The following is a 13,738-nucleotide window of genomic DNA, read 5'->3' as shown; positions in this document are numbered from 1 at the left end:
CTCCCTCAAGGGAAAACATCCTTTCAACATCCACCCTGTCAAGTTTGCTCAAGATCTTATATGTTTCATTAAGATCACATCTCATCCTTCGAAACTCCAATGAAGACAGACTCAACCTATCAGATCTTTCCTCATAAATTAATCCTCTCATACCAGGAATCTGTTGTGTGAACCTTCTCTGAATTGCTTTTCTTAAGTAAGGAGATCAGTACTGTACACAATACACTAGATGTAGTCTCACCAATGCCCTGTACAATTGTAGCAAAACATCTCTACTTTTACATTCCATTCCCCTTGCATTAAACTACGACATTGTATTTGCCGCCTTAATCACTTGCTTTACCTGCATACTAACTTTTTGTGTTTTGTGTATTAGGACACCCAGATCCCTTTGCATCTCAAGAGTTCTGCAGTCTCTCTCCATTTTATTAATATGTTGCTTTTCTATTTTTCCAGCCAAAGTGGTCAAGTTCACACTTTCCCACATTATACTCCATCTGCCAAATCTTTGCCCAATCACTTAACCTATCTATATCCCTTTGTCTCTTTGCAGACTCATTATGTCCTCTTCACAACTTACTCTCCTACCTATCTTAGTGTCATAAAATTTAGCGACCATACATTCTGTCCCTTCATCCAAGTCATTGATATAGATTGTAAATAGTTGAGGCCCCAGCACTGATCCCTGTGGCACTCCATTAGTTACAGCTTGCCAACCTGAAAACGACCCATTTATGCCTACTATCTGTTTCCTGTTAGCTAACCAATCCTCTATCCATGGGCTCTTGGTTGATGTGGCACCTTGTCAAATGCCTTCTGGAAATCCAAGTTCACCACATCCACAGGTTCCTCTTTACGTCATTTGTTACTTCCTCGAAGAACTCTAATAAATTAGTCAAACACGATTTCCCTTTCACAAAACCATGTTGACTGCCTGATTGCATTGAAATTTACTAAATGACCTACTATAACCTCAATAGCATTTTCCCTATGACAGATGTTAAGCTAATTGGCCTGTAGTTTCCTGCTTTCTGTCTTCCTCCTTTCTTGAATGATGGAGTTATATTTACTATTTTCCAGTCTGAGTTAGCAAAGTTTTATGTTTCTGTTCAGTCATGTTGATTTGTCTTCCTTTATTTCAATATGGTCAGGATCTGTTTAGGTTTATCTGCTAAGTCATTTTGTTAGAGAAGTGTTGGTTCAGGTACTTTATTTATTTATTGTTGCTTACACATCCATCAAGGGGTTGTGTGAATGGGAATTTAAATTAGAGACACACAACATTAAAAGAAAAATAAACATGAATAATGTAGGTGTAGTATATCAGGTACTGTGAATGGATTCAGTTTCAATACTGGGAAGAGTTCTGCGCAATCTGCCATCTGACTAATCACGTGCATGCACACTGTTGGAAGTGATATTTATAGTTGGTTGCCAGCTGCTGCTGTTGGTATTTTGCCCACTTTTCAGTATGAGGCTTTACTGCAAGCCAGTAATGCTCATGATCTGAAAAGAATGTGCTCTTTCAGTGCAAAAAATTAAATATGACCAGGTTTTACAGCAAATTTAGCAGTGCTTAATTTTACAACAAAGCCAGGTTATGCATCCTGAACTTGATACAAAATTAAGCCCTGTGAGTTTTAAGTTAGTTTTTCTTCAGCCTCAACAGGAAAAGCAAACTTTCCCTATCCAACGCGAAGCCTGAAGACCGTGTAAGAGTTGTTTACAATTGCAAGAATTCAAACTGCCCAGAATCAATAGTAGTTCTGGCTAAATATTTGAAGCGCTTTAAAATTTAACTATTCCACATTGTCAGTTGTAGCATATTCATCTCTCTCCGGAAGCAAGATTTGTTCAGGAGCAGCTAGGACAGAGCAATTACATTTCCTAGTTTTGCCTCTATTTCTCTCGCTAAAGGCCTGCTCGGGTATGAAATTGAAACCAGCCCCGGGCCCGACCCGACCACATCCAACCCGACCCTGGCCCCGAGTCCTTTGATTTTTTTTCCCGCGCCCGACCCAACCTGACTACCATAATAAAGTTAATTCTATCAAACATACCTGTCCAAATGTTGTGATCCTCCGTTCTGGCAGCAGGCTATTCCTACAGAATCGTGCAGAAGTTCCCTCCCTGAGCAAGACAGCACTGTGTCCGCGTCCAGCCCGACTCAGCCCAAATGCCGGAGCCGGAAGAGAGCCCCAACCCGAACCCGACACGTCGGGTCTGGTCGGGTCCGGGTTGGGTAGCCATGCTTTATCTCTTGCCTTTTTGTTGCTCATCCTCATGACATAGTTGAGGTTGGGGTATCATGGACACACCAACTTGCATTTTTCCACTCCATGGTACAATCCTGAATTTTTATTATTTCTGAGGCTGGTTATCACTGATGTCTGCATTTATTTGCTGGCTAATGGAATTTGTATTGACCAAAATTGCATAGATTTGTGTAGTTCCTCGTGGAATACTTTAGTATTCATTACCAATCAATGTTTGTGACCTTATTCTTCAGTTTGGTTTTGCAATTGCTGTTTAAAATATTTGCATTCTTTTTGTCTAAGGTGGACATACAACTAACAAGTATTTTATTTTCATATTCCGATTCTGCCATTTTTTTTTTGAGGGTTCGGTGGTTTGGCCCCTAGAGTTCTCTGCAGTTTATATTAATGCTTTTAACGGGGTTCTGTGAAAACAATGACATTCACATGGCAGTTCTCACAAACTGTTGGGGTACTTGACAGTCACAGAGATGGATACTGAGGAAAGAAAGGAGGAAAATTGTGTGTTGGAGATGAGGAGGAATAAGAGAACAAAGACAGAGTAGAAGGGAGTGATTTTTGGGAGAATTTTGAAGGCAGGAAATTAAGTAGCAAGGTGAAGTACTTTTGGGAGAAAGCTCCAGCAAGCAGAGTGACTGAAAAATTGGTCTCAGTTGGTGGAATTAAGGGAGTGGGAAATGAGCAGGAATGCAGTAAGGGACAAATGTTACAGGCTGGGACACATAGCTGGAGAGATTATGACCTCCCACTTTCAGCAACTTGCCACACAAAAAATAAAAAACCTAAACATGCAAGGGCAAGTTCAATTAATGACAGATGCCAGTAGATGCCCTGCCAAGACAAGCTCTGACTCAATATTGCTGACACGAGAACTTATTTAATTATTCTTTAGAAGTGCTTATAGAATTGACTTGAGATACACAACTGTCATCATATTTGAAGTATTTTCTCATCTGAAGTAAACTGTTGATTTTCTGCAGTCTGCATTCCTATGCAGCATAATGCTGGGTAAATCAGTATTTTACATCCCTTCAGAAATGATTTCGTTTTTTTAAAAATCTGTAATTGAAGTGAGTAATTGCATTCTTTTTTTCCCATTTCAGGAGACTCCAAACTCTGTTCACTTGGTGATGGAGGTAAGCTTAAAGGATACTGTTATTCTTTATTCCGATGTTCATGCTGTATAATGGAACAACATCCAATGTTAAACATATTAATGTTTTATGGTTAGTTACACCTCTCCTTTTGTAATTGATAAAGCTGAAAATGTACAGTAGAACCCACAACCTCATCTATCTGATGAGCTGAATGGTTACGAGTTATCCATTTGGATATGTTTGTTGGCATCTTTGTTCTGGTTATCCAGTTTAGCCATTTAAGATTTTAACCATCCAATTAGGATTTTCAGGATTAGTCAGCAGAGGGAGAAACAGAAATCATTTCCATCCAAATCACTGAGTTGTCGATCTCCACCGCATTGCAGGTGACTTCTGATGGCAGTTACAGAAATCAGAGGAGGGGAATCACTGTGTCAGCATTGCCCGTTTCAGTGATGTTGGCAGAGGTCTGGGAGCAGGTTGCCTACTTACTCGTCTGACTGCAGGTGGTTGTGCTAGGGGAGAAAATAGAAAGATAAGGCTCACACACCTTATTTGTGTAATTACTAAGAAATATACCAATCCATTTTAAACAAACAGAACAGCTAAGAATGTCATGTAATAAATCTCAAAGGCTGGTCATCTTGGTACTTACAAAGGTAAATCATGAAATCTGCCAATAAAGCTTTTGCTAATTTCAGAAAGAAAAATTTGGTTTAATTGGTATGGTCAGCAATGTTCCCACTAAGCTGCACGGGTGCGCAGCCACGCAGTAGCCTGAAGGGCACCGAGCAGGGCTCGTTCTGTGATAGCTAAATGTTGCTTTTACTTTATTATCCAAGTAATCTGTTACCAGTTGCATCTGTTTCCAGGTATGCAGAATCTTTACATGCTTTTGGCCGTCAGTATTTGTACTGTTATAATGTTCAGTTGCACTGATATTTAATGTAAGGTCTGCAGTGCTTTGTATTTGGAATTGCAGTATTGTGCTTTAACTATTTTCTGAACTAAAAATATTCAAATGCAGCTAACCAACATGACCACATTTGTCAGGGTAAGATGAAAGTGTGGTCCATCACCTTCTATCTTCCATATCTTTCATGAGGTGCACCCATTCTTGTCCTACAGCTAGGGTGTCTTCTTCAGACCAAAGGCATGCAGAATGCTGAATATTTAGAGACTGCATCACTTGCACTGCTTTGAGCCAGCTTTTGTGTAGATAATTGTGATCAGTGAAGTTAGCGAGTGTTCCGTAATTGTGCTCATTTCATTTTCTTGGGTAGACCCAAGAGAGAACGACAAAAAAAATTATTTCCTTTAACAAGGGACACTTTTTATACATGGTATTTTCATTGTCAGCTTGAAAGTGTTATGCTAATGTTTTTTCCTTCTACTTCATAGTACTGCAATGGAGGTGACCTGGCAGATTATCTGCAAGGTAAGTTTAAAATATTCTTTATTACAGTTGATGTGAGCTTTAGCACCTAGAGTTAGATTTTGCTCAAAGGATTAGTATTCTAAACTATAATGCAGTGGTAGCTTCTGACCTCATCAATATGAAAGGGGTAAATTGAGCACTTCCCTACTTAAATACATTTGCTTGTATAATGAGACTTGGAAGTTGTAAGTTGAAAATTTAAGACCCTAGGGTATCGTAACTTTGAAATTCTGTAGTTTTCTGTACTGTAAAATAACTATTCAGATTTCCGTTTCCCATTTGTACTTTAATTTTGTTTGAAACATCACATTCTGTCCTCCCTGTCTCCCTATTGGGATCAGGATTCAGTGCAGTTGAAAGTGAACAGAGCCCACTTATGTTGGAACAGTTCAAGTTGGAGTCAGTTGTATACCACCGCATTAATTAGCTGCTATTTAAGTATACACATCGTTGGATTCTAACATTTCAAGTGTGCCTAAATGTATTTGCGCAACTGAAATTATTGTTCATGCTGCATAATTTATTTTTTAATCTTCACTTTGAGAGAGTTGGCAGATCCGGGCATATTATCTGTAGGTTAAGCTGGGTCTGCAGCAAGAACCTTCTGGTGGAAATTTCATGCGTTTAAGAGGCTGGAGGAAAAGTTGAATACTTAGACAATATTTTAATTATAATTGCTTGACTAATTGTTGCACCAATGACTAATCTTAATGACCCAAAGACAATTTGAGAATGTCCTTTTGGATTTCAGTTGGTTGAATTCTAGGTTATGACCACAGTATTGGAAAAACAGGTACTTGTAGTACACATTCCTCTAAGCTGAAATAAAGTAACGGGATAATTAATACATGACCTCCCACTTCAAACCTTGAGCTGGAAAGTAACATATTGTCTTCACTTTCTCTTTATAATTGATCCTGTGCTTTAAATCAGAAATAAATTTGATTACCTTGTATCAGTATTCGAACAGATCATTTTGCCATTCAAGATGAGTGCTTAATCAAAAAGTTGCAATTGTTTTTGGGGCAAAGAAGTTAAATTGTATGTCATAATAAGATCTATTTCTATAGAAGTAAAGATGTTCTCTGCACAAGTTTATAATTTTATTGATTGTCAGGAATGTTTTGATGTTTGGTTCTGCACAAATGTTCCTTGTGGAAGGGGAAACAGACCTCCTTGGGCTTGCACCAAGCAAATCTCTTGTTGCAAATGAACTGGATGCAACATGGTCAGTTAAAAATTGAAAATGCTGGAAACATAAGCAGGTTGGGCAGCATAGAGAACAGAGGAATTAATGCTTCAGATGTGGAATCATCTTCACATCTGGTGTGACGACGCACCGAAAGCATTAACACTGATCTTTCTTCAGCTGCTGCCTGACTTGAATGTTTCCACCATTGGAACATAGGAACAGGAATAGGCCATTCAGCCTATCGAGCCTGCTCCGCCATTCAATACGATCAAGACTGATCATCCACTTCAATGCCTTTTTCCCACACTATTCCCATATCCCTTTATGCCATTGGTATTTAGGAATCTGTCAATCTCTGCTTTAAACATACTCAATGACTGAACTTTCACACCCATCTGGGGTAGGGAATTCCAAAGATTCACAACCCTCTGAGTAAAGAAATTTCTCCTCATCTGGGTCCTAAGTGGCTTCCCCCTTATTTTGAAATTGTGTCCTCTGGTTCTGGACTCCCCAACCAGGGGAAACATCTTAGCAGCATCTACCCTATCTATCCCTTTAAGTATTTTGCAGGTTTCAATGAGATCACCTCTCACTCTTTGAAACTCTAGAGAATGCAGGCCCAGTTTCCCCAATCTCTTCATAGGACAGTCCTGCCATCCCTATTTTAGTTTCAGTTTTCCAGCATTTGCACCTTTTTGTTTTGAGACTAGTCTTTTTTTAGTTTGTTTCAAAAATCTACTTAACTGTTTACACTTGTAGAAATAGCATTGCAGACATATAGTGCCTCTGATGCTGGAGATTTTGTGAGAACATTATGCCCCAGATTTTGTAATAACTAATTCTTTATTTTGAATAGCCAAAGGGACACTTAGTGAAGACACCATTAGAGTCTTTCTCCAGCAGATCGCAGCTGCTATGCGAATACTTCACAGCAAAGGAATAATCCATCGGGATCTGAAACCACAGAATATTCTACTGTCTTATGTCAGCCGGAAAAAATCTAGCATGAATGGCATTCGTGTCAAAATAGGTAAACTTAAGATTGTTCTCTTTAGTAAAGTCAGTCTTGTGCAAAGCATTACTTGCAGATTGCAGTGTCCCATCCTTTTGAAAATTTGGAGATTGCAGTGTCTTGCTGAAATATTTTAGCTGAAATTTCTGAATGGCTTTTTGATCGTTTTCTGCAGGAGTCTCCAAGATTTTTCTCTGAGCTGCGACTTGGGAGCCACAATGTTCCCATTAATCTGCGTACATCTCAAGTTGCTGATTCCCAGCCCTTGCCAAACCTACTAATGGGGCAAAACAACGAATAGGAAATACAAGCTTAAACTGAACTGAGTTGCCTCAGCTTTATGGCTAGAATTGTTGGATTCAAGGGCCAAAAATGGCTCACAGGCCACTGTGTGGACTGTTTAGGCCTTGGGTAAAATCAGAGTCCAGCATTGTACTGTCTCAAAGTCTTGCGTTCAGTTCACTTTTGGTGCTGAGTTAGAAGATGGGATTAAATAGGATCTTACATGTCTCAAACAGCTTGAAGTACCTGCCTTACTTTGAAAGGAAGTCAGCACTAGCAGCAGTCGGGTGCTGCAGTTTGCTTCAATGCTTCTGGCCTGTGGAAAAGGGACAATAGGCAGGAATCCTACTCATGATTGGTATCCAATGACTCTTGTTGGAAAGTGTGTGGATGTCTGGTGACAGCAAGATTGCTTGGCTATGATAGTTTAACAACTTTCCAACACTCGCTGTCCAGATTCTCACATGGCAAGTTCTTCCTGGGCAAGAAGTTGGCAGGAGCGGAGCTGGTCCACAGTAAGAGTCAGGACCTTCAAGAGAGGAGGGGAGATTCTTTTAGTCAAAAATTACAAAACGACAACAGATGCCTTTACATCTGAGTTGTCAGCAGCCAATTCAAGTGGCATAAGGGATTTAATCTAGGACTGCTCTCAGAAACTTGGCACAAGACTTTTATTTACTGCTGCATCACACATTCTCCTGGGAAGTTCCAAGAATTCCTATTCTGGACTGAGTAATTCCTAGCACTTGGAATATTGACAACTTTGTTGAAAGGCAAGCATGAATGTGCTTGGGATATAAACAGAGGCATCACGTTCATTAAACGTCAGCCAGTGTCATACTTTATTTATTGCAGTTATTTGGTAAACAAAATAATTCAGTCCATACTGCATAAACTAAAAGAAAAACCCTAATGTAATTCCAGAGTTTCAAATTGAACATACATTGCAGATTACTCATCTCAAAAGAACATCAGAACTGAAGTGTCTGTACTTGTTCTGTTTGGATGCTGTTGGACTTGCTGTGTATTTTCAATTTTTCTTTCAGATTTTTAAAAAAAAATTTGGCTTTTATCTGGCTGATATTTTTTTTTTACCCCTGGCATTGTCCAAGAACAAGTTACTGATTGCTTAAAGAGCCATTCAACTCCTGTACAAATTTAAATAATGCTATTTAGAGTCATAGAGTTTTACAGCACAGAAACAATCCTTCAGTCCAATGTGCCTGTGCCGGCCATCAAGCACCCATACAATCTAATCCCATTTTCCAGCGCTTGGCCCATAGCCTTGTATGCTATGGCATTTCAAGTGCTTATCTAAATACTTCTTAAATGTTGAGGGTTCCTGCCTCTACCACCCCTCCAGGCAGTGTGTTCCAGATTCCAACCACCCTCTGGGTAAAAATTTTTTCCTCAAATCCCCTCTAAACCTCCTGCCCCTTACCTTAAATTGATGCCCGGGTACTGACCCCTCCGCTAAGGGAAAAAGTTCCTTTCTATCTATCCTATCAATGCCCCTCATAATTTTGTACACCTCAATCAGATCCCCGCTCAGCCTTCTCCGCTCCAAGGAAAACAACCTCAGCCTATCCAGTCTCTCTTCATAACTGAAATGCTCCAGCCCAGGCAACATCCTGGTGAATCTCCTTTGCACCCTCTCCAGTGCAATCACATCCTTCCTATAGTGTGGTGACCAGAACTGTACACAATACTCCAGCTGTGGCCTAACCAATGTTTTATACAGCTCTTAACATAACATAACCTGCCTGCACTATATTCCACTATATTCCACAGAGGTATTCTATACCTCGGCTAATAAAGGCAAGCAATCCATATGCCTTCCTAACCACCTTATCAACCTGTGCTGCTACCTTTAGTGATTTATGGACAAGCACCCCAAGGTCCCTCTGACCCTCTGTACTCCCTAGGGTCCTACCATCCATTGTATATTCCCTTGCCTTGTTAGTCCAACCAAATTGCATCACCTCACACTTCTCGGGATTAAACTGCTCTGCCCATCTTACCAGCCCATCTATATCGCCCTGTAATCTAAGGCTTTCCTGCTCACTATTTACGACACCACCAATTTTCGTGTCGTCTGCGAACTTACTGATCATACCTACTATATTCATGTCAAAATCATTGATGTACACTACAAACAGTAAGGGTCCCAGCGCCGATCCGTGTGGTACCCCACTGCTCACAGTCCTCCATTTGCAAAAACAACCCTCGACCATCACCCTCTGCCTCCTGCCACTAAGCCAATTTTGGATCCAATTTGCCAAATTACCCTGGATCCCATGGGCTCTTACCTTCTTAGCCAATCCCCCATGCGGGACCTTATCAAAAGCCTTACTGAAGTCCATGTAGACCACATCAACTGCTTTACCCTCATCTACACATCTAGTCACCACCTCGAAAAATTCAATCAAATTTGTTAGACACGATTTCTCCTTGACAAAGCCGTGCTGACTATCCCTGATTAATCCCTGCCTCTCCGAGTGGAGATTAATCCTGTGTTTCAGAATTTTTTCCAATAATTTCCCTATCACTGATGTCAGACTCACTGGCCTGTAATTACCTGGTTTATCCCTGCCACCCTTCTTGAATAATGGTACCACATTTGCTGTCCTCCAGTCCTCTGGTACCTCTCCTGTGGCTAGAGAGAATTTGAAAATTTGTGTCAGAGCCCCTGCCATCTCCTCCCTTGCCTCACATAACAGCCTGGGATACATTTCATCTCATTTAAATGCGCAATTTTTTTGATGCTGCCCTTGTTTAAAAATAATTGCAAATTTCTGTCATTTTAATATCCATTTTGTGCATTTTTCTACGATTCCTTTTTTTAAAGTGCCATTAAATGCTATTAACTGAACTGACATGAAAAAGTGACCTACAAGTTTGTTTTCTGAGACAGTTGCCTAGACATGTTACAGCCATTCTAATTAACTTTTAATCTTCCATTACATATATGTAGAAGATTCTTCATTTCATTCCAGTTTCTTGAATCTGACTCTCTTCAGTTACTGAGAAGGTTTCATTGTCCTGCAGTTGTTTTCTCTTGAAATTACATCTTTATGATGGCGCTTTGCTTCAGTTGCCCTTGTTTTAGTGAGACACAGTAAGAACCTTTGCAATATTTCCTGCTTTAGTATTTTTCTCATTAACAATCACACCACTTTCTGGGGTCTTTGTTGTGTAAAAAATGGCTCCTACATATGATTACATAAGACACTGTAATTCACTGTTTGGGAACGACTATGGGATGTTTAATATATGATGGAATTGCCATTATATACCATCAGGTTTTTTTTCTTTAGTCAGATATCGTTGAAAAAATCACGTGGTTCAGATGATGTATTTTATGTATTTCCCTGCAGCTGACTTTGGCTTTGCCCGGTATTTGCAGAGTAATATGATGGCTGCCACTCTTTGTGGGTCCCCCATGTATATGGTGAGTAAAGTATCAGCTTGTTTTCTAAATGGGATGGAGATTGTTTCGAAAATGTTGCATATCTCGTACAGCACTATGTGTTTTTATGATTGAGTAATTACATGTACTTGTTCTTACAATCTCTACCACTATGTTACTACTTGTATATATTGTCTCACTATCCTGCCTTGCCCTTTCAGATAGGAGGAAATCCAATTTGTTTATACAGAATGGTAAGGTACAGGTTTGTGCCTCAGAGCCTGTGGTTGCAGGGGGTGGGGGAGGGGGGTGGGATTGGGGGTCTGCGAGGTGAAGTTAAGTGCTGAGCAAATTAACGGCTACCATTAGAGAGGGGAAAATGCAAACCAAATCATGTCTCTGCCCTTGATAATCTCTTTGTAATTCAGTAGTGTGACATTAATGGGACTAATTGCCTGGCTGCCGACCACCTTGATTAGAATCAAAGGCCTGCTCGGGTCTGTAAAAAAAAAAACCCGACCCGAGCCCGACAGAACCACATCCGACCCGAGTCCTTCCATTTTTACCCGACCCGACCATCAGTTAACCTACCTTCCGTTTTTCACTTTGTTGCTGATCTGCACAAGCTTAAATTAACTAATAAAATCACCTTTCTAGTCCAAAAATTAAATTAACAGTGGAACCACTTACTTGTGATAGAGGTGTCTGACCCGGCCCGACCCAAGCCCGAATGCCAGACCCAGAAGTGCAACCCAACCTGACCCCGACACGTCCGGTCGGCACATGTCGAGTCGGGTAGCAGGCCTTTACTTAGAATATGCCTTGTGGGCGTCTCTGGAGAGACCAAGGCTAAGGGAGTAAACCCTAACAGAAAATCAGGAGCAGAACCCCTAAGGCGGTTGTGTGTCACCTTTGGCATGTTTCCGGCAGTTCCTGCAGCCATACTGGTGCCAAACGTCGTGCTCTGCACTCCTTTGGACCCCACTAGGAAGGCCGAGAGGGGGACTTTGACGCTTGGGCAACTCACAACCTCCATACATTCCGCCCAGGCATGCGCCATGGAGAGGTCACTCCATAGTCGCCTCACAGCGACCAAAACAACACGGCAGGCAGCAGTTACAGGTTATAAGTTCAGCTCAACTGACGTAGAGATTGGGCGCCACGGGTTGCCTTTGTCGGTGGGAGAGGTCATCGCATCTCACTGGACAGCTACCGCCCGCTTCAAACCGGGCAGCCCCCTGTCAGAAAGGTTCTGTCCTGCCACAGTCCACCTGCTTCAATGGGTGCTTGGAGATCAGGGTCATTACCCGACAAGTGGACTGTAACATCGCACCAAACAGCACGAAAAAAAAGGAAAGACGGTATCAACCCTTCATTTTGCAAGCTGGAACGTCAGAACTGTGTGTCCTGGCTTGTCGGAAGACCTTACACAAATCAACGACTCTCCGAAGACCGCCATCATTAACAACGAGCTCAGTAGACTCAATGTGGGCATTGCAACACTTCAGGAGACACGCCTCCCTGCGAGCGGATCTCTGAGAGCAAGACTACACCTTCTACTGGCAGGGTAGGGATCCTGAAGAACCAAGACAGCATGGAGTTGGCTTCTCCATCAGCAACTCTTTGCTCAGCACGATAGCACCTTCAAATGGCTCAGAACGCAGACTGTCCATCCGACTGTTCACCGCCTCTGGCCCAGTACACCTACTCAGCATCTATGCTCCAACACTCTGCTCCCCACCGAAAGTTAAAGACCAGTTCTACGAGGAAGTCCATAATATCATTAGTAGCATTCCTAATACCAAACATTTGTTCCTGCCGGGGCACTTTAACGCCAGGGTTGGGGCCGACCATGACTCATGGCCCTCCTGCCTTGAACGCTATGGCATTGGAAGGATGAATGAGAATGGACAGAGACTGCTGGAGTTGTGTACCTATCGCAACCTCTGCATCACCAACTCGTTCTTTCATACTAAACCTTGGCACCAGGTTTCGTGGAGACACCCAAGATCGCATCGTTGGCACCAGCTGGACCTCATCGTCACAAGGCGGCTTCTAGAAACAGTGTCCAAATCACACGCAGCTTCCACAGTGCGGACTGCGACACCGACTACTCCCTGCTGTGCAGCAAAGTTAGACTTAAACCAAAGAAGCTCCATCACTCCAAGCAGAAGGGCTGCCCAGGCATTAACACTAATAGAATTTCTTATCCACAGCTGTTACATAAGTTTCTAAATTCACTTGAAAAAGCCCTTCAAAACACTCCTGCAGGGGATGCAGAGACCAAGTGGGCCACATCAGAGACGCCATCTATGACTCAGCAATGACCACCTTTGGCAAACGTGAGAAGCAGAATGCAGACTGGTTTCGATCTCACTTTGAAGAGCTGGAACCTGTCATAGCCGCTAAGCGCACTGCACTGTTGAACTACAAGAAAGCCCCCAGCGAATTAACATTCGTAGCACTTAAAGTAGCCAGAAGCACTGCACAAAGAACAGCCAGGCGCTATGCAAATGACTACTGGCAACACCTGTGCAGTCATATTCAGCTGGCCTCCGACACCGGAAACATCAGAGGAATGTATGATGGCATTAACAGAGCTTTTGGGCCAACCATCAAGAAGATCGCCCCTCCCCCCCAAGTTAAATCAGGGGACACGATCACTGACCAACGCAAGCAAATGGACCGCTGGGTGGAGCACTACCTAGAACTGTACCCCAGGGAAAATTTTGGCACTGATACTGCCCTTAATGCAGCCCAGTCTCTGCCAGTCATGGATGAGCTGGACGAACGGCCAACAAAATCGGAACTCGATGATGCCATTGATGCTCTAGCCAGTGGAAAAGCCCCTGGAAAGGACGGCATTACCCCTGAAATAATCAAGAGTGCCAAGCCTGCTATACTCTCAGCACTCCATGAACTGCTTTGCCTGTGCTGGAAAGAGGGAGCAGTACCACAGGACATGCGCGATGCCAATATCATCACCCTCTATAAGAACAAGGGTCACCGGGGTGACTGCAACAACTACCGTG

The 13,738-nt window shown here is 42.1% G+C and overlaps 1 protein-coding gene across 7 annotated transcripts in view; it reads left to right on the top strand.

Annotated features, from left to right (window-relative positions):
• The window catches only part of ulk2 (unc-51 like autophagy activating kinase 2), a 132,957-nt gene that overhangs the window by 50,267 nt on the left and 68,952 nt on the right, over nt 1–13,738 (top strand). For all 7 annotated transcript variants that reach the window (XM_068010660.1, XM_068010661.1, XM_068010664.1 and 4 more), the window contains 4 exons: nt 3,380–3,412; nt 4,775–4,811; nt 6,860–7,033; nt 10,675–10,748. In XM_068010660.1, the coding sequence (XP_067866761.1) occupies nt 3,380–3,412; nt 4,775–4,811; nt 6,860–7,033; nt 10,675–10,748 (318 nt within the window). The remainder of the gene's footprint in view (nt 1–3,379; nt 3,413–4,774; nt 4,812–6,859; nt 7,034–10,674; nt 10,749–13,738) is intronic.

This window comes from Heterodontus francisci, chromosome 30, assembly GCF_036365525.1.
Source record: "Heterodontus francisci isolate sHetFra1 chromosome 30, sHetFra1.hap1, whole genome shotgun sequence".
Lineage (NCBI taxonomy): Eukaryota > Metazoa > Chordata > Chondrichthyes > Heterodontiformes > Heterodontidae > Heterodontus > Heterodontus francisci.
Note: the sequence above shows the minus strand (reverse complement) of the source record. Positions and strands in the feature narration are given on the sequence as shown.